At 43.1% G+C, this 25,318-nt stretch overlaps 1 protein-coding gene across 4 annotated transcripts in view; it reads left to right on the top strand.

Moving 5' to 3' along the window:
* The window catches only part of DNAH8 (dynein axonemal heavy chain 8), a 1,091,167-nt gene that overhangs the window by 819,668 nt on the left and 246,181 nt on the right, over positions 1 to 25,318 (top strand). For all 4 annotated transcript variants that reach the window (XM_075598772.1, XM_075598771.1, XM_075598773.1 and 1 more), the window contains 3 exons: positions 57 to 179; positions 3,083 to 3,213; positions 15,409 to 15,562. In XM_075598772.1, coding sequence (XP_075454887.1) covers positions 57 to 179; positions 3,083 to 3,213; positions 15,409 to 15,562 — 408 coding nt within the window. The remainder of the gene's footprint in view (positions 1 to 56; positions 180 to 3,082; positions 3,214 to 15,408; positions 15,563 to 25,318) is intronic.

Here is a 25,318-nt window from a genome sequence, read left to right as displayed (position 1 = left end):
GTTTTGATAGTATGGTATAGTTACTTTGTATTCAAAGTGCTCTTGTTATATTTCAGATACCAAGCTATGAATTTCTATCTGGAAAACTACAACAGTTCCAGAAACAACTAAATGATACAATAAGAGGATCATATCTTGATTTGGTGTTTTTCAAAGATGCAATGACGCACCTTATGAAGGTTAAAATTGAATTATCTTTACAATGTTTATCGTCAATAACCGGTTATTATTAACATATTCTCTCATGGTAATTGACCAATGCCAGAGATTTTTTATTATACATTAGCAGTAGAAGAATTCATTTAAAAGTATTCTGCTGAAGAGATATTTGCAAACTATTACAGAAGTTCACGAAACTGGGGCATTTTGGACTTTCACAGCTTGTGAAAATGTTGTATTGTTGTCAACATTTGGAAATATTTGCCAAGCTTTAAAAAGATTTGCTGTTAATCATAGTTCTGGTAGCTGTATTGGTCCTGGAGAACTGTTGAGTCTTTGTAGTTTGTAGTACGGTATCAACCTACAACAAATCTAAATATTTATTGTAAATTCTGGTGAGAGAATTTGCCTCTAAATCTATTTCTTTTTTAAATTTACATCACATATCATACATATATCACAGACACATAAATTCACCATTAGCCTATTGGAATCCATGCTGGTAGTGAGTAGGGTTACCATACGTCTGTATTTTCCTGAATATGTCCTGCTTTTTGATTTAAGGTCGCCGTCCGGGAGAAATGTTTAAATATCTAAAAATGTCCGGAATTTCCGGGCATACATGCGCGAGTGGCAAATGCCTCCACACATGCGTCAATGAAAGTCGAGCACGCATGTGCAAATGAAAGCACTCATACAGTATGTAAGCGATGAGCAACAACTAATTAACTAAAAACACTCTCTATCAGCACTCGATCCAACAAATAATGTGTGAAAATGGTGAATACACTAAAACAATTTCTGTGTAAGTGCAAAAATCAGCAGCCAAGGGGACGACAAACAATAGACGGTTCCAAATCTACTAAACAAAATACATATACAAAAGTAGTGTCCTCTGCGCTAATGAGTTGATGTCCACAATACCATACTCCAAAGACAGTCCTGGATGGAATGACAGTCCTGGCAGATGGAAGGATACACCAACAAAAGTTCTGAATGGATTGAATAGTCCTCAGAATTGATTCCAGGTGGTTTCTGTAATCACATAAGAACAAAGACACACCAATTGCGCAGTATAATAGATCACAATGCCCTAACCAAAAACGGGAAAATCCCAATTTACAAGATTTACTCTTGTTGGTTCAGGGGAGAGAATCTGTTACAGGCCCCTTCTCCACCTCGATATCCACGGACCCCATGTGGTTGACGGGATGATCCTCCTTGTACTGTATGGCGCCCTCGCGGGAGCAGCATAAACCGCAACAGCCAATGTACAAAGAAAATAAAACAGCCTAGTGTAATACGCATATACACTTTAATACAATTTTAAAAAGGCCACACTATCCCCTGAGGAAGTGATACATGGTGACAAAACGCGTAGGGAGGAGGAGCTTAGTAATGTGCGTGTGTGCCGACCAACTGCTGAATCCATCCGGTGCTGGAGAGGTGACCCGCGCCGCGCCGCTGACGTCATCAATCGGCGTGTGACTGTGTGCGTCTCCTTTCCTGCCTGGTTGGAAGCAGGTTGCGGACGGCATCTGTAAGTGGCACCACTTGCCCTTACTTACTGTAAGTGTGGGTAGTGGGGCCTTTTTTACATTGTATTAAAGTGTATATGCGTATTACAACTAGGCTGTTTTATTTTCTTTCTACATTGGCTGTTGCGGTTTATGCTGCTCCCGCGAGGGCGCCATACAGTACAAGGAGGATCATCCCGTCAACCACGTGGGGTCCGTGGATATCGAGGTGGAGAAGGGGCCTGTAACAATTTTTTTCCCCTGAACCAACAAGAGTAAATCTTGTAAGTTGGGATTTTCCCGTTTTTGGTTAGGGCATTGTGATCTATTATACTGCGCAATTGGTGTGTCTTTGTTCTTATGTGATTACAGAAACCACCTGGAATCAATTCTGAGGACTATTCAATCCATTCAGAACTTTTGTTGGTGTATCCTTCCATCTGCCAGGACTGTCATTCCATCCAGGACTGTCTTTGGAGTATGGTATTGTGGACATCAACTCATTAGCACCGGGGACACTGCTTTTACAGTAGAGGCAACTCTTATTCGAACAAAAACCAGTGGCAATTCCCCAAAAAACACAGGAAACACCCAGGTACATTCTGAATACATGCCTTAAACTTTCCTTAAACTAGCCCCAGCATTTCTGCATTGATTAATGGCCTATCAGATTAACAGCGGGGGTCCCTGGCAGTCCAATTCAAACTGAATTGGACTGCCAGGGATCCCTGCTGTGTTAATCCTATGGGTCGTTAGTAAATGCAGAAATACCTTAAACGTGCCTCAAACTAGCCCAGAACATACCCAGCACATACCCAGCACATACCCAGAATGTAACCCGGCTAGTTTACGGCAAATGTTAGAATAAACGTTGCCTCTACTGTATATATGTATGTTAGCGATGAGCACTGACCACACATGCGCATGCACGAATGCCAGCCACGCATGTGCAAGCGACTCCACGCATGCATGAATAAAATACGACCATGCATGCATGAGTGATGATCACCTCCCAGGCATGCACGACAGTTGTCCCAGTTTGGTGTCCTCTTTTTTTGAATGGTGGAATATGGTAACCCTAGTAGTGAGTGATACTGTGGTGTACCACAGTATTGGAATAGCAGACCATATTCTGTAAGGTGTTATAAGCAGATGACGTGCTATCGCATGAAAAGCCTCAATAAAGTCAGTGGGAGTTTTCATGTGATATCACGTCATCTGCGCTATCACACCTTACAGACTTAGCCCCTTTATTATGTATGCTGAGCCATTCAGCAGCAATGTGGTTTATTGTGCCCTATATATGAGCACCAACTGTCATTTATTTAAAATGTTTAACTAATATTCAGTACTGTATACTGTATATTTTTGTTTGAAACAATTACACTTGTTTGTTTTTTGTCTAGATTTCACGTATAATTCGCACAGATTGTGGAAATGCCCTGTTAGTAGGAGTAGGTGGTTCAGGAAAACAAAGCCTTTCACGACTCGCCTCTTTTATTGCTGGATATAAAATATTTCAAATCACTTTAACAAGGTAAAAAATTTCTCTGTACAGCACTTATTATTATAAATGGTAACAATATCTGTGCATTTGACCAGGTCCCACTGAGCAATGTATTTAGGAGCTTCACTAAAGTCAAAGCAGATAGCTAGTGATTTATATACAGTAGTGGATGAACTATGAGACAAATATACAAGCATATACACAATTAGTCTCATGAGCTAGTTTACACAAAACAAATGCAAAAACCAACTATAAAACTCAGAAATAGATGGCTAATAGCAAAAAATATAAATAAACATGGGGGAGAAAATTGCACTAATCAAGGGAGACACTCTACAAGGGACAAGGGGAAAATGGGGAGGGGGAGGAAAGGAAAAACGGGAATAAGGGGGGCAATGTTTTGTGGCTCCTAGCCCCTTCTTCAGGCCCGTTCCCTAGAATAAGTCCAATCTAGGTACTTCCCTTGTCCCTGTAAAAAAGACTAGCCAACTAATCAATTCAAGATTAAAACCACTAGCCAATCAATTACCTACAGTAAATAAAGCCACTAGCCAACCAATCAATTAAATAAATGTAACGGTTCTAGGCCCCACCCAATCTCAGATTGGCCCCTGTGGTCTAATCGGCCCCCATTACATGTCTGTGTGATGTGTGGTGCACCTGCTGGCAACAGAACTCCTGAGTCTCCCGCTTGGTTGGTATGGGGAAGTATCACCATGACAGGCGTCTGAGGTAGTGTGTTTAGAGTCCTACTCACATTCGATGCAGCGCCTCCACCCCATCAGGATCTCTGCAGCAGCAGGGGGTAGTATCTGATGGGGAACTCCTTCTTGGTGCATCCTTCTGTGGAATAACTTCACTCTCACACAGAAGGGATCTTTTGAACCAGGGCATCTTTAATGTCATCTCCATAGGCAGACTTCCCCTCATAGCGGTCGTACTTAGCCGCTCAAGATACCTGAAAAATGGACGTTTACACTATATGAATATTAATTTATAATACAGTATACAGTATATATACTGTACTGTGTATAAAATCTGTTTGTTTTTGGTGCATGTGGCACAGGGAGTTAAAGTGACTTGCTTTTTATGTACTGTATTTGGGGCTTGTGTTTGGGTGTTTATTCATCAAATTATTATGATGAATTGCCTTTTGAAATTACAGTGCTTGCTGCTAACTATTTGTAAAACATGGGGAAACATGAGTAATGCACATTTATAAGAATATGATTTAATACTATATACAGTACTGTAATGTACTGTATAATATATATACTACTGTATATACTGTATAGTAATATTATTTTTCCTTCTTTATCTTTTCCTCATTCTGTCTGCAGTACAGTAGTTCATTGAGAGAGGAGAGGTTTTGTGTACATCATTACTGCTGTTTATATACTGTACATTTGACTGTACACGCAGATTTGACGGGACACAACGCCCCCACCTCCCCCTAGGCCACCCTTTTTCCTGGAACAACAAGAAAACAAAAACTTAGTTCAGTTACTGTACTGTACTGTATGTGCGTACTGTATTATGGCAGAACTACTGTAGGTGGCTGGTGCAGCTTTCTCTGGAAAGAAAAAAATGGAGCAGTTAGTAGGCAGTTACTGTAGTACTGTCAAACTAGTCTACTGTACTGTATACTGGAATTACTGTATACTCTGACTATCTGGAAAGAAAAAATCTGTGCCATACTTACCTGTATCATACTGTACTTACACTGTACTTACACAAGCACTGTACTACTTTCCTGATGCTTGCCCATTACGCGCGATGACAATGGGCAACACAGTGGCAATATGGTCTATATATTTATTGCAGCGTTCCACGTGAGTACATGGTTCCAAAAACTCAGTATGCCTTTCAACGTCCTTTTTGGAGGGTTTCGCCACTTTCCGGATATGGTCCTTCAGCTGATGCCAGACCATTTCGATCAGATTGAAGTCTGGCGATCTGTCATTGGAAAGAAAGGACAATTGGTTTAAGAGCTAAAAACAGTGGGGAACAAAAATGGGACACGGTCTACTGCACTTACTCCGCTGGCGTCTTCACCCAGTTGATGCCGCGCTCAAGGATATGCGCCGTTGACGCGGTGTGTTTGGAATCATTGTCCTGGTAGAAGCGGTGACCATTGGGAAAGTCGTGTCTGATGTATTGCACTATCTCGGGCACAATGTTGTCTTGGAAGTAAGCTTTATTCATGATTCCTATAGCAAGAAAAAAAAGGGCTAAAAAAACTGCACAATAGTACAGTACAGTGCATACGGTAAGGCAACACCAGTAAAGTACAGTGCATTAGGCGACATTATATTTGATAAATTTTACCTTCAAAGATGACAATGCATTCCGGTCCACGCCTAGAGATGGCACCCCACACATGCAGCTTCACAGGGTGTTTTGGCCGCGGCTTCAAAGATATGCGGCCTTTTTTGTGGAACGCAAAGCTTGCAAATCTCTCCAGCGACACAGTAGACTCATCAGTGAAGATGCAATCCTGGAAAGTCTCCCCGCTGTCGATCCATGCCTGGGCCTGGACCACTCTTTTGATTTTGTTTGCGTCCCGTATCATGGGGTACGCTCTGTAATGACAAGGAATAAAATTTTTTAGCGGTACAGTGCAGTACAGTTTGCTAAACAACACTTTTACCTCCTGTACTTTCCAGTACTAACCTCACACGTCCATATTTCCATCCAATGCTGCGTCTCATCTTCTTTATGCTGCTCTCGGATACAGTCATATTGTGCTTTTCCTGCAGAGTGTTTTTAACCCTTAATGCACTCCTCTCATCATTCTCCTCACTTATTTTGTCCACCAGAAGAGTTGTCTCCCTGCAATGTAAAGAAATTATATTGTTTTATTAATATGCAGCAATATAAAATGTATATAAATGTAATGTTGTAATATACAGTAAATATAAATTTACAAAAAATGTATACTGTTGTGTTGTACTATAAATATAAATATACATCTAACAGTATATACAGTATACCGTTGTAAGATTAATTGAAATATACAAAAAATGTATACAGCTGTACTATAAATATAAATAGACAAAATATATATACTGTTGTACTATAAATATAAATATACAAAATAAATATACTGTTGTAATATAAATATAAATATACATCCTAGATATACCGTTGTAAGATTAATTGAAATATACAAAAAATGTATACAGCTGTACTATACATATAAATAGACAAAATATATATACTGTTGTACTATAAATATAAATATACAAAATAAATATACTGTTGTAATATAAATATACATCCTAAATATACCGTTGTAAGATTAATTTAAATATACAAAAAATGTATACAGCTGTACTATACATATTAATAGACAAAATATATATACTGTTGTACTATAAATATAAATATACAAAATAAATATACTGTTGTAATATAAATATAAATATACATCCTAGATATACCGTTGTAAGATTAATTGAAATATACAAAAAATGTATACAGCTGTACTATACATATAAATAGACAAAATATATATACTGTTGTACTATAAATATAAATATACAAAATAAATATACTGTTGTAATATAAATATAAATATACATCCTAGATATACTGTTGTAAGATTAATTGAAATATACAAAAAATGTATACAGCTGTACTATACATATTAATAGACAAAATATATATACTGTTGTACTATAAATATACAAAATAAATATACTGTTGTAATATAAATATAAATATACATCCTAGATATACCGTTGTAAGATTAATTGAAATATACAAAAAATGTATACAGCTGTACTACAGTATAAATATGTTGTAATATAAATCAACAGAAATAACAACAGTATTACAGTAGATACAGAACTGTACTGTAGATGTACAGTACAGTTTTCTATATATTTTTTTTTTTAAAGTTTTATAAATATACTTACGCGTTAGTTATCCTTGGTGCCTTTTTGCGGTCTCTGTTTTTTCCGTATGCATGATAGCTCAACGAGGCCAGAAGTAGCTAACCAGCTTTGGATATCTGCAATTCGGTGTCCGCTCGTGTACATCTCCTTCATTCGCATGCTGAGATCCTTGGAAATCTTTTTAACAGGCATTGCTGCGAGTAGAAAGAAATACAGTACAAACACAAGAATGTAAATTCGATGTTTAGTCGATGTATATTCTATGTGCAGTGAATTCACAAAATGGATGGTGTATTTATACGTTAATGACTCACATTAGAGTACGTCCACTTTCAACACCTGTACCTGGCCGCCATGCATAAAAGGTCACACACTTTGCATAGCCCACCACTCGCTGATCTTTATCTGAGCTTGCCCTTGTCCAGATACTGTACTGCATTGTGCCACCCGCTTCCATGGAGCATCCTCGTTTCTATGGACGCAAGAACACTCTCACCTCTGCCGTGCCTGTCACGCTGAATAAGAGAAAGGCAGAAGCCGTTTCCACGCCAAGGGCAAAGCGACAGGCTAAGGCCAATAAAGAAAACCTTCTGCTGACCCCACAAGCTAAGGGTTTTCTTAGACGTCAGCCTTATTATGTGAAGACGATATACGGTAATACGCTCTCTACACAAAACGAATGGCAGCCAACCCATCGAACCCGCAGACCACTTCCTCCCATATGCTTCGACGACTCTGCTGTAGCTGTCCCGGAAATCCCGGAAATCTTCATCCCGTCTTCTCCACCCCCATCTTCTCCGGTTCCATCTGATGACGCTGCCGCCTCTGAAATCCACGGGTCACTGTCTCCTTTGCGCTTAGACGACTCTGCTTCTCGCCCGGAAATCCAAAGGTCACCTTCTCCATCCCTCTTCGACTACACTGCCGCCTCTCCTCTACCGGTTATCCACAGGTCACCTCCTCCACTCTCCATCGATGCCGCTTCTGTCCATGGAACCCCCATCTCATCCTCCGTTGCACCCATCCCCCCAGATGTCCACACGCCATGCACAAGCAGCTCATTAGACTGGATCCTGAATGGGATAACTGTGGATCTCCCCGGGAACTCTATTGTGCTGGCAAAGATAGATCTGCTTCTGGAGACAATGTTAAATGTGGAGCAAAGGATGCTACAAATGGACCAACGGATGCTACAAATGGAACAACGGATGGATCGACGGATGGAGAAGATAGAGGCTGACATAGCGGGCATACATTATTTGCTCGGTGTTAATGCCCCTGTTTCCCCGACGCTGGAGCAGGGGGGTGACATGGATGTGATGAATGGGACATTCGACCCCCTTCCATCACCAAGCGCCCCCCCTCCACCAGAAGATGTAATGTACATGTATGCCGTTAAGGAGGACATGACAACCCCATCAAGACCACGCCAGGAGACAACCCGGCGACCACGACCAGAGGAAAGCTTCCTCCCAGAAAACCTACCATCGCCCGTTGCCTCAAGCACACCCATTCCCAAAAGACCTACACCCGCTCGCATAGAAACAGTGCCCGACATCACCCTGTGCGATCTGCCACCGGCGCTCAGGGAGAAGTATAGGGTGAGGAGTGCTGGTGTACCCCACAAGTATGCCTTGATCATTTTTAAGCACCATGTTCCCTACACGTTGTACTGCGAGTGGGTGTTCAAAGTGAACTACGATGGGAATCGCCAAAAAAAGGCCCTTCCTGCCAATTTAAGGAAAAAAATTGTGGAAGAAATGCGGCGCTTTTATCCTGTTACAGATCCTGTAATGAAAGGCGTTAGAGACTGCATTAATGGCGTTTTGCACCATGCAAGGAATCGGCCCTGGATGGACAATGTGGAGGACATTCAGTGAGACCATACTGTTGTGCTGAACTGTATTGTACTACACATGTTGTGCCCTACAGTACCTGCTGTACTTAAACAAAGGAGATGTTGTTGTGTGTTTTTTTAACACAGGACATGCACAACCTCAATCCCTGAGGGCCGGAAACAGGCACGGTTTTCAAGGTTGCCCTGAAAACCTGCCCTGTTTGCTGCCCTCTAGGACTGAACTGGTGCAGGTCTGACTGACAGTGTCGCGCACCATCCCACTGTACTGTACTGTATACAGTACTGTGTTTCTTTAATAAAGGAGATGTTACTTAAAATGTTTCAACATTGTATTTGTAAATAAATGTTTTTGAACTGAGTGCACCAATAAAAGAACATGTTCATTTCTCTCACTGTACTGTGCATTGTTTCCATTTGCTCCTTAGATAGTACTGTATAACAAAATACAGAGTAACAAATGTTGAGGCTTGGCTTGCTGCACTGTTTTTTTACTGCCTGGTCGCGCAATTGGCGTAGGAACTAGGGAAATTGGCGTGGGAATTAGGTCAATTGGCGTGGGAACTTCTGTTCTAGGGCACCTAGAAATAAAATTATTTTTGCCCTCAGATGTTAGGAGCCCCCTCACTTGACCCCAACAGGGTCCGAGCAGTAATGGCGGCGAGAAAGGGTCACGCCGGCGAGGAGGGTCCTAGCATTGAGCGTAATGGTGGACAAAGCTTTGAACCGGCTAAGTCAGAATGAGCAGAAACCTGGAACCCACAAGTCCGGTTCTGTTCAACCTAGAGGGCCCATATTCGGTCACCATGTAGTCCTAGTTGCGGCAGGATTGCATGGCAAATTGCGACCCTCTCGTGGCAACAAAACGGAGTCAGGGTAATGTTAAAGTTCAGGTTTCTGCCATTGACTTGCATGGCAGAAAAAAAGCCACTTTGGTAATGTGCTTTTAAACTGTCTTCTGGTATCTCCGGTTCCGGAGGTCGTGCATAGCTGATATTTTGCCACTATGGCAAGGGTCCTTCCGCATGAGGACCAGGTGACTTTCAACCCGCTGAGACCCACAGAACGGGTTATTTTACATTATATTCGCGCAATTGGCGTGGGAACTACTTAGGGTCTCGGTCAAGTTCTCGGACAATTGGCGTGGGAACTTCTGTTCTAGGGCACCTAGAAATAAAATTCTTTTTGCCCCCCAGATGTTAGGCACTGTATACCACTGTACAGTATACTGTAGAAGACACATAATGAAACGATACTGAACATGTAGAATAAATGCATAGTTTTATTTTTTCAGGTTTATTACACAGTATACTTTACGGCCGGAAAACATCAGCATACAGTACAATGTTATCCATCGAAATCCCCCCATTAGCCGTTTTCTTTTCTGAGGAAAAACAAAAAAAAAGTTTTAATGTACAGTAATGGTCAGCCCCCTAAAGAAGTACCCAGCCAGCCCCACCAAAATAATACGGCAACAATACAGTACTCACCATTGAATTTCCCATACAGCTAGTGCCGGCACTGGTCCACTGCCGGTCCAGCTTTCTTCATCATCCACGTCGATAGTTAGCAGCGGGACTAGTCCATCTGTAGTCAGCAGGTGAGGCGGGAAATCGCTTAGGTACATGCAAGCTTCATCCAAACTGGACGCAAAATCCGGCTCAGCCTCAGGCTCAGGGTTGTCACTGATGGTGGGACCGTCATTGGAAGCCGGTGCTGGTGCTGGTGCTGGTTCTGGTGCATTGCTTGGCAGCGACTGTCGCTTCTTAGTTGGTTTTAACATGACCCTTCGCCTTTTGCCGCCTCCATGATCATAGATACCGGAAAAACCCGGTGATACACACCAATACCCTCCAACAAATTGGGATCAATACGGTGAAAACAGGGATCACTGCATAACCTTTTCCTTACTGCACGCTTCCAGGTATGAGGAGGTGGCGAAAATTTGTAATAGTCATACTTTTCGATAAAATACTGATAAATTTGAGCAACTGTTGCCATCTTCTCCTCTGTTGCATTAATCGCGGCCCATATTAAATAAGCGTAACTTCTGTCAGGTTTTTGGAAAGCGGGCTGCACTTGAACACTCATGGCGGGCGGGTCTCTGGAGAATAGTGTAAGCGAAACTGGTCTTTGTCTTTATTTAATATGTAAAGCCTAAATTGATACATTTTTGCAACTCTTCCTTCAGTCTCAAGGCCAAGGCCAAGTTACAATGGCACACTGTGGTACAGTATCTTTTTTAAACGAAACACCTGCAAGCCCACACATTACTGATTCGGCGCATTACAATTCATGCATTTATGCCATCTGGCGGACACGCGAAGCATTGCAGCCTAATAAATCCTGAACCATTATAAATTAACACATCAGCCACGCGTCAGCCGGGCATAACCCATGGCTTGGAACGCGGCATGCTCCAGGTGAACAGTGTCACATTCCAGGTACCTGCCAGGTACAAACCGGTGATTTGTTATAATAAAGTCTGTCGCAGCAGTACATTCAATATTTCTCTTACCTTTTAGAAGCATTGGCCCTCCGAATCCTGGGGAATCAAGAAGCTCTCGTCCGGTGACGCCACAAAACACAATCCAATGCCATCCACGGTGAAGATCCTGGCCAGGTAACAAAAGTCTTCTTTCTTTCGTCTTCCATCATCTTCTTTCTTCATCTGTGACTATTTCTTTCATTTCTTTACCTTCTGTCTTTATCTTCTCTCTCCATCTGTCAATCCAATAGCCCCATTTTAAATCCACGATGTTGACACGTCGGTTTCTTGAGCTCAAATGAGCCATCGCGGCCATAAATATGGCCTGTGGCATCACATTTGATTGGCAAATGGTTCTCACACCTGTGATTGGCTATGAGAATCATGTGCCTATTTTTTTTTGGTGACGTCATGTAAAGGGACTGAAGCCAGCCAATCAGAATGGCTTTGCTTCATTTCCCTTTAACATGACGTCACCAAGTCCAAAATGGCTGCCCTCACGTGGTACTTCAGCCAATTAGATTGTGAGAACTATATCCCCAATCTGGTTTTAGTAGACTATGTGACCGAGTAATTTGTTTGAAAGGATGTGACATCATCCACAGGGAGTCACATGGTCTACTACAACCAATCAGATTGGGGCTATAGTTCTAACGATCTGATTGGCTGAAGTACCACATGAGGGTAGCAATTTTGGATATGGTGACGTCATGTTAAAGGGAAATGAAACACAGCCATTCTGATTGGCTGGCTTCAGTCCCTTTACATGGCGTCACCTAAAAAAAAAAGGCACATGATTCTCACAGCCAATCACAGGTGTGAGAACCATTTGACAATCAAATGTGACATCACAGGCCATATTTAAGGCCTTGACGGCTCATTTGAGCTCAAGAAGCAAACGTGTCAACATCGTGGATTTAAAATGGGGCTATTGGATTGACAGATGAAGACAGAAGATAAAGAAATTAAAGAAATAGACACAGATGAAGAAAGAAGAAGATGATGGAAGACGAAAGAAAGAAGAATTTTGTTACCTGGCCAGGATCTTCACCGTGGATGGCGTTGGATTGTGTTTTGTGACGTCACCGGACGAGAGCTTCCTGATTCCCCAGGATTCAGAGGGCCAACGCTTATAAAGGTAAGAGAAATATTGAATGCATATACTTTTATTTTTACAGGTTTTTTCATTGGATTTTTTTTATGTTTTTCATTGCCCACTGACTGCTAATGTATTATTTTGTGCCTGTTTAGGGCACAGATGAATACAGTAATGCATTTTTTGCCAGTTGCATTTTTTCTATTGACTGTTATGTTTTCAATGTATTTTTATTGTTTAGATAAAATTGTTTTGAATTGTGATGGCTTGAATTTTTTTTTTCAGATTGTTTTGCGTTTTTATTTAATTATGTATTTTGTTGGCTACTGGTTTAAATTGGTGTTGTCTATTGGTTGTATTACATAATTGTTGTGTTTGTTAGTTCTTTTAGCAATTACATTTATTTAATTGATTGGCTAGTGTTTTTATTTCCTGAATTGATTGGTTGGCTAGTGGTTTTATTTAGGTAATTGATTTGTCTATTGCTTTTAATTTTACAGTTTGGGGTTTTAGGTGTTTGTTGTACAGTATATATTTTTATTATTGTGTATTTTGGACATTTAGGCTTTTGTATTAGGGTGACCATTGGCTGCTATAGTAGCTTATGCCCATATTATATGGGTATAATGTACTACTACAACAACCAATGGGTACAGAGTGGGTATAGTGGGTCCGGGATGGGTGTTTAGGCCTCCCGGGTGGGTAATAGGCCCTGCAGTATGCTGACAAGGACGCCCTTCACAATGACAGAGGTAAGTAGAACGTTTTTTATTTACTTTATTTATACTGCCTGGCTAATGTTGTGTTTAATAATGGGCAAATAATCTATTATCCATATCTGGATAATAGTTATTTTGCCCACTTCTGTACTGTATGTGTTTGGTGAGGGGGGGCGGGAAGTGTATTTATTGAAATGTAGGCCATGTTTATTTTTTTGAAATACAGGAATGGTGCCGCAGGCCAGCGGGGACCCACGGGGACCACCCGAGGACCCATGGACACCTGCGGGGAGGAGCCAGTGGCCCCAAAGCTGTTGGGGTCCCAGAAACCCACAGGAACCACCCGAGGGCCCCCAGACACCCAGTGGGGGCCAAGGGGATATGTGGGGACAACCCGGGGACACCAAGACACCCATGGGGACCACCTGTTGACCCCGTTGGGGCCAACAGACACCCGTAGGGACTACCCGGGGACCCCCAGACACTCGTGGGGACCACTTGGAGGCCCACAGAGCCTAGCAGGGATCACCCAAAGGCCCCCAGACACAGTGGGAACCCCCCTGGGGTGTACTGGGGTCCTGCGGACACCTATCGAGACCACCCGGGGACCCCCACCTGCCTGTGATAATATTCCTGTGTCTATAAAAATAAATATTGGTTTTATGTGGGGGCACAAGGGGTGGGTTGGGTATAGGTGCTTACTATATATTTTAAGTTACATTTATGACTAGTTTAGTTTAGATAAGCAGGGGGTCTCTGGAGCAGATTGATTTCAGGTCCGGGGACCTCATGCTCCCTGAGATACAGGCCCCATTATGGGGTGCTGGTATCTCCTATGCATGGAGATGTCCCGGTCACATGACGCAAGACATTTTCATGCATAAGAGATACCGGCACACCATAACGGGGCCTGTATCTCGTGAAGTAGGGTATCCCCGGACCTGAAATCAATGATGTTCAGCTACGAAGACCCCCTGCTACATTACTGTAATGTTTAACATTAAATAAAAAACCCAGCGATCACCTGTGAGAGGTGCGCAGTTAGAGTGAATGATTCAGCCCTCTTACTGCGTATCTCTTACAGACAGGCAGACCCCGGTAGGACTCACACAGCAGGAACCTCTGCTGTGTTAATCCGATGGGCCATTATGTCTGCAACGGAACATCTCGCAACACCACGCGACATAACGCAACATTTACCCAAGTAAATGTTCAAATAACGCCCGCTGCATCTGTATATGTACTTTAAACACACTGTTTAATAAAATATACATTTTATACTTTCCTAAGTCTTTTGATTATGAGGAATAGAATAAGAAGCTGCACTTTATTCTTTACTAGCCATATTCCCCACACACTATAAATAGACTTAGCTTTTTAACATTTCTCACAACCTTATGTATGGTTGGAACCTTATACTGGGTTCTGAGTGACTTGGGCATTAACTGAGTATCCCCTTAACCTAGGGACCCCTTGACCATTCCAGGGACACCTCACATCCCTATACCCCATTTACCTTTCTTGTCTGTACTGAAGCAGGGAATCCTAGCGGTGAGTCGTGAAAGCGTTTTCAAGGGGAGATTTTGCCAGAGCAATGTGTCTATATGTATCCTGGAATCCGACCTGATTCCTGGATACATTTATGGGGTATCCACCAACTCTGGACCCCAGCTAGCTAGACACATTCTGACAACATTTTCTCTGTAAAACCCCCCTTGAAACTCATAGTCCAGCAATCCCTACTTGCTGGCTCCTGGAAAGGTAAAAACACATCAATTCTTTATTGTCTCATAATTTTCTACAGTGCATGCACAATCACTGGGCTCAATAGCTGACACTCCCTAACCCCAATACATGGATCAGCGGTAACCAAACGTGCTTAACCTTTATGGTAAGCCTGATTACCCCCTCACCGTCACATATATATTAATTGATGTTTTGGTATTTTAATTATACCATCAAGAAATGTACTGACTGAACATATACAGTAGCAGGTTCATGTTACTGCGTGAAATTGTGCAATATTTGGGGGAAATCGCGCAATGTTGTTACCCGTGACTGCACTTGTGAGTAAATTGTGCTGTAAACATTGTGCTTGTTGGAATGTCATTGTGTAGTAATGTCTGCTACATCTATAAATAAATTAATGATTCATTTTTAATTCCCAGATCTTATGGCATAAGCAATCTCACAGATGATTTTAAGGTGCTGTATAGAACAGCCGGAGCAGAAGGAAAAGGAATAACATTTATTTTTACTGATAATGAAATAAAAGATGAATCATTTTTGGAATATATGAACAATGTACTTTCTTCAGGAGAGGTAATACATAATCCACTCTCCACTTTGGGAAAACCATGTTTTTATCATAGATGCAATGTAAGCTTGTAGGGACATATGTTGGGTATTGTAGGGAATGTGTGCTTGGTGAAAAATCAAATAGTGCCAACTCACAATGCTTTATTCTGCTGCAGCAACATGCAGCGCAATCCTAAGAAAAGACATTATGGAACTAGAGAGAATGCAGAGAAGAGTCACTAAATTAATAAAAAGGATGGACAATCTAACTTATGAGGAGAGGCTAGCTAAATTAGATTTATTTACATTAGAAAAGTGGCGTCAAAGAGGGGATATGATAACTATATACAAATATATTCGGGGACAATACAAGGAGCTTTCAAAAGAACTATTCATCCCACGGGCAGTACAAAGGACTCGGGCCATCCCTTAAGGTTGGAGGAAAGGAGATTTCACCAGCAACAAAGGAAAGGGTTCTTTACAGTAAGGGCAGTTAAAATGTGGAATTCATTACCCATGGAGACTTGATGGCAGATACAATAGATTTGTTCAAAAAAAGGATGGACATCTTTTTAGATAGGAAAGGTATACAGGGATATACCAAATAAGTAAACATGGGAAGGATGTTGATCCAGGGATTAAACCAATTGCCAATTCTTGGAGTCAGGAAGGAATTTATTTTTCCCCTTATGAGATATCATTGGATGATATGACTCTGTGGTTTTTTGTTTGCCTTCCTCTGGATCAATAAGTATAGATATAGGATAAAGTATCTGTTGTCTAAATTTAGCATAGGTTGAACTTGATGGACATACGTCTTTGTTCAACCTCATCTACTATGTAACTATGTAACATGTTACAACTGATCTGACTAACGTAATTGTTTATGTGATGAACATTTTACGGAGTTTTGTGGCGCTCTATCGCGCTTGCCAGGGAAGGTGTTTCCTGCATCTGTACCTCAGCCTGTAACTGTTGAGACAGGATTGTGCCCCTTTACAGGATTCCCCCCTCTGCAGGGGGCTCTGGAGAATCGACAGTTGGCTCTAGATGAGGCTCACGCTGTGGCTTTTCTAAAGGGGTGTCACTTGAGGATGAGAGTCTTTGTAACTGGTTAACATGGTGTAAAAGATGTGTGTAGAAGTACATATAATGGAGATTGATTAGGGTGAAATTATATCTTGGGTTTATTGAGCCTGTCCCTTTATTCAGGCAAAACATACAAAAACAACAAAATAACTAACCCCCATCCCTTTGTAAGGAATAACTTACTTCCCTAGACCCAATCTGTAGGACTGGAGGGATATTCCCATTACCAGCTTATCATCCCAAAGTCTCAGGAAGTACCTTAAGCAAGTGGCCCTTCATGTCAGTCTCTAACAAGTTCCTGGGTCCTCTGTATCCAGGTGTCACGCTGTGCTCACCACAAACAAGACGAGACCCTCAGTACTGAGGTGGGAATAGATATAACACCACCGACAGGCACGGGGTCCGGTCTGGAGTGTGGATAGTAGATATAGCCGGGACTGGAGTGGAGAGGGTAGAGTCGTCGTAATACTTGCCAAGGTCTGGGTAGAAGGAATCCGGAACGTAGAGGGTACTAGTAGCAGAGGTCTGCGCTGAAGAAGGTAGAGTGGTCGAGATCCGATAGCCAAGTTCAGGGTTGGAGAGTAGCTGAGGGTCGAGGATAGCCGAGGTCAGTATTCCAGAGAAGCGGTAGTCCAAAGGTAAGCTAATGGAAAAATGGAAAAATCCTGATTAATTTAGAGACTGTAAAAAGAGAGAATACAAGACTGAAAGAGGAAGTTTCAGATTTGATGACCAGATAAGTGATAGGTATAAGGAGCTTCATGTGCTAGAAAAAGCGACGAAACAACTTGAACAAGAAAAGTCAAGGATGCAGTTAGCACTCGAAAAAGCAGAGTGTGCCTTGGAGCAGGAAAGAGGCAAGTCCCTATATTTCCAGTTAGAACTTTCTCAGATCTGAACACACTCTGAAAGAAAGAAGATTAGTCTGCTAACAATTCAGAAATACTAGAGAGCTCTTATCCAAGGAAGGATCGAGAGAGAAAGTTATCTGCACCCCAAAACTGGAAAAACCTACCAGAGACTCTCACATCTACCACCAGTTTAAGTTCTTTCAAAACTAAGGCTGTCTCACATTTTAATCTGGTCTGTAACTGTTACATAAGCCTATAATATACATCCTCTCTAACTGTGCATGCAATGTATTGTATATAATGTATACCCTGTTCATTTATGTAACTGTATTTGTATCCATGTATTATTTGTCATATTAACTATGCCCAGGACATACTTGAAAACGAGAGGTAACTCTCAATGCTCAATGTATTACTTCCTGGTAAAACATTTTATAAATAAATAAATAAATCTGCACAAATGCTTTGCAACTGTCCTCATACAGGCTGCCTACAGAGGGATGAAAGCTTGTTAGCTTTACCGCCAGAATAAAGCAGCCTGCATTCTTCAGTCAGTTTGAAGGATTCAACAACAAAGCACGAAGTATGGACATTTGAAGCAATGTGTGTGATTGCACCCCAGTCAGGCCACCGTGCCCACATGGTCCCAAACAGATTTCCTACTATGAAATTTGCCACTATAAAGATTCAGTCTGACTAGAATAATACAGAAATGTTTCCACTATCATACTCTGAGAAAGATGTCACGGGTTATCCTGTGGTGCTTTCATCTGAATAAATGACCACAAGGCTGCCCACTGCAAAAGAAAGATGCCACAGGATGCAGTCAGGGTTGATGAGAGCTCCGTCAAGATTGAGGTGATGGAGATTACTGGTAGATATCCAAAATGTGAAGGGAGCGATATTCAGGAACACCCCAAAAAAGAAACACAAATATAGTGTAATAAAATCACACAATGATTGGCTTATTAAAATCTTGGCTCGTATGAATCTTCTACTTACAAGAAGTAAGTGAAGAGTCAGCATTTAGCAGGATAGTGGAGAATCAGCATTGATCAGGAAAGCAGGATTGAATATGTTCTTATTCGGAGTTGTGGTCATGTAAAAAATATGAAAGGAAGACCATAGTATGGACCAATTGGCACAGATTTATCAAGTAAAAAACATAAGAAATGTACTCACAATATGTACATCAAATGTAGGCGCATAAAGGTATCTTTTGAGGTAGGGTGAGAGTCTGCTCTTTCAGTGTGAAACCTCCTCGATCTGTCCGTGGTAACCGGCGTCTGACGTCACATCCTTCTGAGACGGACTGCTTCCGGTACAGCGGAGGACAGGAGCGGATGGTAAGCGGATGATAAGGCGGCACGAAAAAACTCTTCACCACAATCTTGGAACAGGAACGGTCGCAGCACTGGTGATCGGGGGAGGGTCCGGCGGACTGGCCAGTGCATGGAGGGCGGCGGAGCTGGGGGCCCGGGCGGCCGTGGTGGAGAGCAACAAGCTGGGGGGCACCTGTGTGAGTATCCCCTCCTGCAATAAGAATACGCGCTAGTGACAGGGAAGAGGAGTTGGAGAAATTGAAAGATAAACTTGAGCAAGAACTCCTCTTCAACAATAATGACATATTTTACTGTCACCACAAACTGACAAAGAGGTAGCAAGTCTGCACTTCATCTCCCAAGTACCATGTAATTGCCCCAAAGGGGAAAACGAAAATTACTGGTAGGAGTGAAAACCACCTTGAGAAAAGACTTTGCACTAGGAAGAACCAGGAAAGTTCAGAGTCAGAATGCCAAATGATTGGAAAGGAGAAGCGACAAACTACAGTACAAAGTAGGTCTTGAACTCTTCCAATTTGCATTGCTCAGGGTCTCAAGATAAAAACAAGGAAATTCAGATCCAGGAGTTTCATTAGAGGCCAAAAAAAACCAGAAAACAGTCCAACAGTGTGAAATGCACAGAAAGCATTAAAGCAAATTTGAGGATTTAATGGACTGGAAGTCAAAGAAGAAAAAAAGAAAAAGGGAAAGCACTAGAGACAAAATCACACCTTGTTGAGTGATATTATTACATTTAGACTAAGTACTTCAGATTGTCTTTGGAATTTCCAAGCTTTGGGACTAACCATTTAGGTTTACACGTGGGGACTTTGACGGGGACAGCTTAGCCTTACAGCATGTTTTGATAGTATAAGTATATTACATTTATAGATAAATTGTATCTTTGTATGCAATCATATGATGTACTGTATTATGCCTCTAGAAGGAGCAACGCCTAGCATATATATAACAAATATACATAATATTGCGATGTTGTATTTTCTGAAAATGTAGCTAGGTTACAAGTCAGTATAAAGGGGTGATAGCCCTTAACGTTGTCCCCCTGAATATCTAAAGGATGTTGGGTACAACTTCATGTTTTATAAGAGGAGAGTGTGGGCCCTTTTGGGACTACTAAGTAGTCTGAGAGGTTGATGGCTCTTAGTGTGTTGGCTGTGTGGGATCCCTCAGTGTCACTGTGCAGAAAAAGGTGCCCATCCTCTGTGGCTCTTGTGACCAATTCCATAAATTTATAAAAAATGATATTTATCATATCCTGGCAAATAAGCTCAAATGTTTCAGATGGTGCACTGACATATATATCCATGGTTTCTCACCCCAGTAGCTATGAGCTGGGGGAGGGAGGGGATGCTATATATCCTGGAGTTCCAGGATACCGTGTACTTTCCATCTTATTTAGGCCAGAAAATACAGCCACAGGGTAAATATGCTCATCCCACATGAAAATACAAATATAGAAATGAAACCTGGCGCATGTGTACATTAATAATGTGAATTAAACAAATGTGAATAAAACAAAATCAATGTGTATATTCCATAAAAGGATATGGGTGACTGAAATGAGTGGAGTCCTTTCTTCCAGACGTTGAATGGTTAATGAACAGAAAATGGACTCAGTTCTCAATGCACATGGAAAAAAGGTTTCTCCTTCGCAGCAGATTATTGTCCTGTAGAGTGAGACATAAACCAGGGACAAAACATTGCGCAGTATTGTTTTTCAGCAATGAAGTCCTCCCATATGCAACTCAAACAAATGCCCGCTTACTAGAATTAGGGTAGGCAGCATGCAGTGGAGAGAAACTGTATATGTGGTCTTCTAGATCCAGGCGTTTTCAAGGTAACACGAACCCCACGTGGTATCCCCGATCTCGATGGGTACTAAAAGAACCTCCTTCTCAGGAGAATATCTCCTGAATCTGTTCCAGGTCTCCTGTATATAATCTCCAACAAGGGATAAAAAGAAACAGAGGATTGCGCAAAATCTAAAAAACTTTAATAACGCCTCCAGAACTCGAACAGAATTATACTCACAAGGAACCGTGAGTTTAAAATCAAATTAGAAGTGCCCGACCCGGCCACCCAACAGCAATACACAGTCTCTGGTAGTCCTTGCCGGTACCGCGTGTACCTCGCGTTATTCCGGCGCGAGCATGAGACGTCACCACCTCCGTTCCTAGACCGGTGATCAGATGAGTGTCCAGGCCAGCGTCTCCTTAGGCTCCTCCCTACGCGTTTCGTGACGAAGTGACGTTCCCCAAGGCAATCTCTCTGTAGTATCTTCAGTGAGGCCTGATCCCAGACCTCTCTTCAAGGAGTTCAGCGTCCGCTGTATCCCTAATATATATATATAGACACTACAGGGATCCTTTCCCTAGGCTAAGGCCTGTCCCTGTAGCAGCCACAAGCTAGAGTTGGCTCAGGGCCTATCTTGGGCCTAGGGGGTATATTCTGGCCTAGTGTAGAGGCTTACTTGCCCTCTACATGGGACCTCTTTCCCCTACCCCTGCCTGTCACACTCTGCCTGTCTGCTCCCTGTGACACACTTCCTTATCATGCCTGCATGCATCCCACAGCTCCTATTTTCTCCCTGGCATCAGGTGGGACACTGCTAAGGCTCATGGGACTTGTAGTCTTTCCCCAGAGCCTTCCCTGATTGGCTAGTGCTCGCGCGCTTTTACACTGCACATGCGCAAACTAGAATGACCGCCGCCACTCTGCACATTCACGAGCTACTGTATCTAAGATGGCAGCTCTCTGCAAGCACCCGAGCCCCCGGTGATGCGATTGCCCTCTCGTTGCACACCGCAACCTCCCGCTGCATGCTCTCGGAGCTCCAGACACGCGTGCACGCGCATCCGCACGCCCCGCAACCGGCTGTAACTCTCCTGCACAAACGGAGGTAACGCAGCAAGGGGACACAACCTCAGAGGGGGGGGGGGGGGGGGAACCTGGCTACATCACCTTTTCACTAGTGTGTTCACTTGGTTTAATTGAAACGGTATTTGCGCTTGACCTGTCTGTCTTCCTGTTTTAAAAAGAACTATGATGTCTGTTGGTTTTTGTTATCTTTTTTTTCCTCAGATTCCATACACATCACATACCTGCGATTTTGTATGCAGTTCCCATGTTATGGTTAGGCAAATGTGTATTTTATGTTCCTTTGCCTTTTAGTGAATTATATTCACTAAAATCTAGTTTATTGTCCTTTTGCTCTTGAATTATTTATATTGATTATATACTTTATTGTTATGTTTTTAATTTTTAATTTAGAATTTAGTATATTTGCTCTTAAGTGACCATTATGTCCGTTTTTATAGTACCCTAGTTTAGTGGTTAATCATTATCCCTACTGCTTATTTTGTCTATTTGTCTTGCCTAATTATGTTTTGAAGTTTATCTGTACGAATTGCTTATATATTATCTATTAGGCTATCTTTCCTCCCCCCCCCCTCCCTTGTATGCTATTTAGGTTCTATTGCTGTATGTTTAGTAATGTTTAAGAAGAGGGAGGGGTTTGCAACTGGTTGCTAGGCAGCCAGTAGGGTATTTAAGCCTTCTATGAGTAGCCATTAGTATCCTTTGATAAAGTTACCACGAGTGAGGAAACGCGTCAGGACGCACGCAGCGTCATTACGTCACTATTGGGAGACAGTGTATTGTGGCTGAATCCAGTCTCCAAAGCTGCAGCAAGCCACACAGCAATTTCTGCTTATTTGAGCTAGCTGAACTGCTTGGACTTTTATTCTGAAGTTCCAGGCTCTTCCCAGTGTTTGAAGTGGCTGAGGACTCGATCTACAACTCTGGTTGCTGACGGTTTATCCATCTGGCGTGGCGGTGATTATTTGAGGTCACAAATGCTTGTTTTATACTATCCTTGTGAGTGAGCCTGTTTCCTCCTACTCCTATTCTTTCATTAAATATCTTAAAGATTTTATGCTATGGGCCGTGCGTTTTTTTTTTCTTTTGCATATATATAGGGTGACCAGGCGTCCCGGTTTTGCCGGGACAGTACCATTTTTTTCTGTGCTGTCCCGGCTGCCAGTCCGTCCCAGCAATGTCCCGGTTTTTCTCCCTGGTCCCGTTTGTTTTGTACTGTAGATGCGGTGACGGTGCGCGGTGGCAGCGAGGATGCGGCAGCCCGGCCGGTGAGTTTTTTTGAATTTCAGGGGGTTGGGCTTCTAATATGCCGGGCTGCAGGTGATTGGCTGGAGGATGCCGGGGGCGGGGCTTTCTCCACTTCCTCCCCCGATCCCCGCGTCCCGAGCGGGCAGGGAGGTGGGAGCGGGGACAGCCGTTGGCTGTTTGGCGCTTTCCCCCCTCTGCCTCCGTTCCCTATGGCTGCTGCTGCTGCCCGGGCGAGAGGTAGGCACGGGGGGGAGCAGGGTTGGCGGGAGCATGGATGGCTGGAGGGGACAGTGCGCGGTTGCTGTTGGGGAACTCCCTGCTTCTGCTCAGGTGCGCACCCTTATCCCCGATACGTGGGAGAGAGCAGAACCAGGTCTGGCGAGTGGGTTCTTCCCCCCGTTCGGTCCATGGGCTCGGCGAGCAGTGACTTCCGTCGCTGGAGGGCGGTGCAGGGGGAGATGGGGTGTATCAGTGTGTGTGTGTGTATCAGTGTGTGTATCAGTGTGTGTATCAGTGTGTGTGTGTGTATCAGTGGATGTGTGTGTGTGTATCAGTGGATGTGTGTGTGTGTATCAGTTGATGTGTGTGTATCAGTGGGTGTGCGTGTGTGTGTGTTTATCAGTGGATGTGTGTATGTATATCAGTGGATGTGTGTGTGTGTGTGTATCAGTGGATGTGTGTATCAGTGGATGTGTGTGTATCAGTGGATGTGTGTGTGTATCAGTGTGTGTGTGAATCAGTGGGTGTGTGTATCAGTGGGTGTGTGTGTACCAGTGTGTGTACCAGTGTGTGTGTGTGTATCAGTGTGTGGGTGGGTGTTGGTGTGTGTATCAGTGTGTGTGTATCAGTGTGTGTGTATCAGTGTGTGTGTATCAGTGTGTGTGTGTCAGTGTGTGTGTGTGTGTATCAGTGTGTGTGTGTATCTGTGTGTATGTATCAGTGTGTGTGTGTGTGTGTGTGTGTGTGTGTGTGTGTGTGTATCAGTGGGTGTGTGTATCAGTGTGTGTGTGTGTGTGTATCAGTGGGTGGGTGTATCAGTGGGTGTGTGTATCAGTGGGTGGGTGTATCAGTGGGTGTGTGTATCAGTGTGTGTGTGTGTGTGTGTGTGTGTGTGTATTAGTGTGTGTGTGTATCAGTGGGTGTGTGTATCAGTGGGTGTGTGTGTGTGTATCAGTGGGTGTGTGTGTATCAGTGGGTGTGTGTGTGTGTGTGTATCAGTGTGTGTGTGTGTGTGTGTATCCGTGCGTGTGTTTATCCGTGCGTGTGTATCAGTGTGTGTGTGTATCAGTGTGTGTGTGTATCAGTGTGTGTGTGTGTGTGTGTCAGTGAGTGTGTGTGTATCAGTGTGTGTGTATCAGTGTGTGTGTATCAGTGTGTGTGTATCAGTGTGTGTATCGGTGTGTGTGTGTATCGGTGTGTGTGTGTGTGTGTGTATCGGTGTGTGTGTGTGTGTGTGTATCGGAGTGTGTGTGTGTATCGGAGTGTGTGTGTGTGTATCGGAGTGTGTGTGTGTGTATCGGAGTGTGTGTGTGTGTATAGGAGTGTGTGTGTGTGTGTGTATCGGTGTGTGTGTGTGTGTGTGTATCGGTGTGTGTGTGTATCGGTGTGTGTGTATCAGTGTGTGTGTGTCAGTGTATGTATGTATCAGTGGGTGTGTCTCCCTCCCTGTCTCCCTCACCCTCCCTGTCTCCCTCACCCTCCCTGTCTCCCTCACCCACCCTGTCTCCCCCACCCTCCCTGTCTCCCCCACCCTCCCTGTCTCCCCCACCCTCCCTGTCTCCCTCACCCTCCCTGTCTCCCTCACCCTCCCTGTCTCCCTCCCTGTCTCCCTCTCCCTCCTTGTCTCCCTCTCCATCCCTGTCTCCCTCTCCCTCCCTGTCTCCCTCTCCCTCCCTGTCTCCCTCTCCCTCCCTGTCTCCCTCTCCCTCTCTGTTTCCCTCTCCCTCCCTGTCTCCCTCTACCTCTATGTCTTATCTTAACTGCCGTATACCTAGACCGAAGTAACCTACCCTGCTTTCTTCCAGATCTGACTCAAGTTTCACACTGGAGACATCGGAAGACAGGTAGGGAACACCTCCCCTCCAGTATAGTACATTGAGGGACTGCGGATCAGGTAAGATCCCAGGCGGGATTGCTGCTTTAGAAATTGTGAAGAGGGGGCATCCTGACACTGGTTAATGGGTTCAGAAAGTCATTCACATGTGGCTTTTTTTTTGTTCGATTAGTGAGGTCATCCGACACACACACACACACGTAACTATGTAACAAGGAGTAGTAAAGTATAAGTGTACTACAATAAATAAACTTTTATGTAAAAAAAAAAAAATGTGTCCCGGTTTTTCATTTTCAAAATCTGGTCACCCTATATTTAC

The sequence above is a fragment of the Ascaphus truei genome, chromosome 4, assembly GCF_040206685.1.
Source record: "Ascaphus truei isolate aAscTru1 chromosome 4, aAscTru1.hap1, whole genome shotgun sequence".
In the NCBI taxonomy this organism is placed as follows: domain Eukaryota; kingdom Metazoa; phylum Chordata; class Amphibia; order Anura; family Ascaphidae; genus Ascaphus; species Ascaphus truei.
Note: the sequence above shows the minus strand (reverse complement) of the source record. Positions and strands in the feature narration are given on the sequence as shown.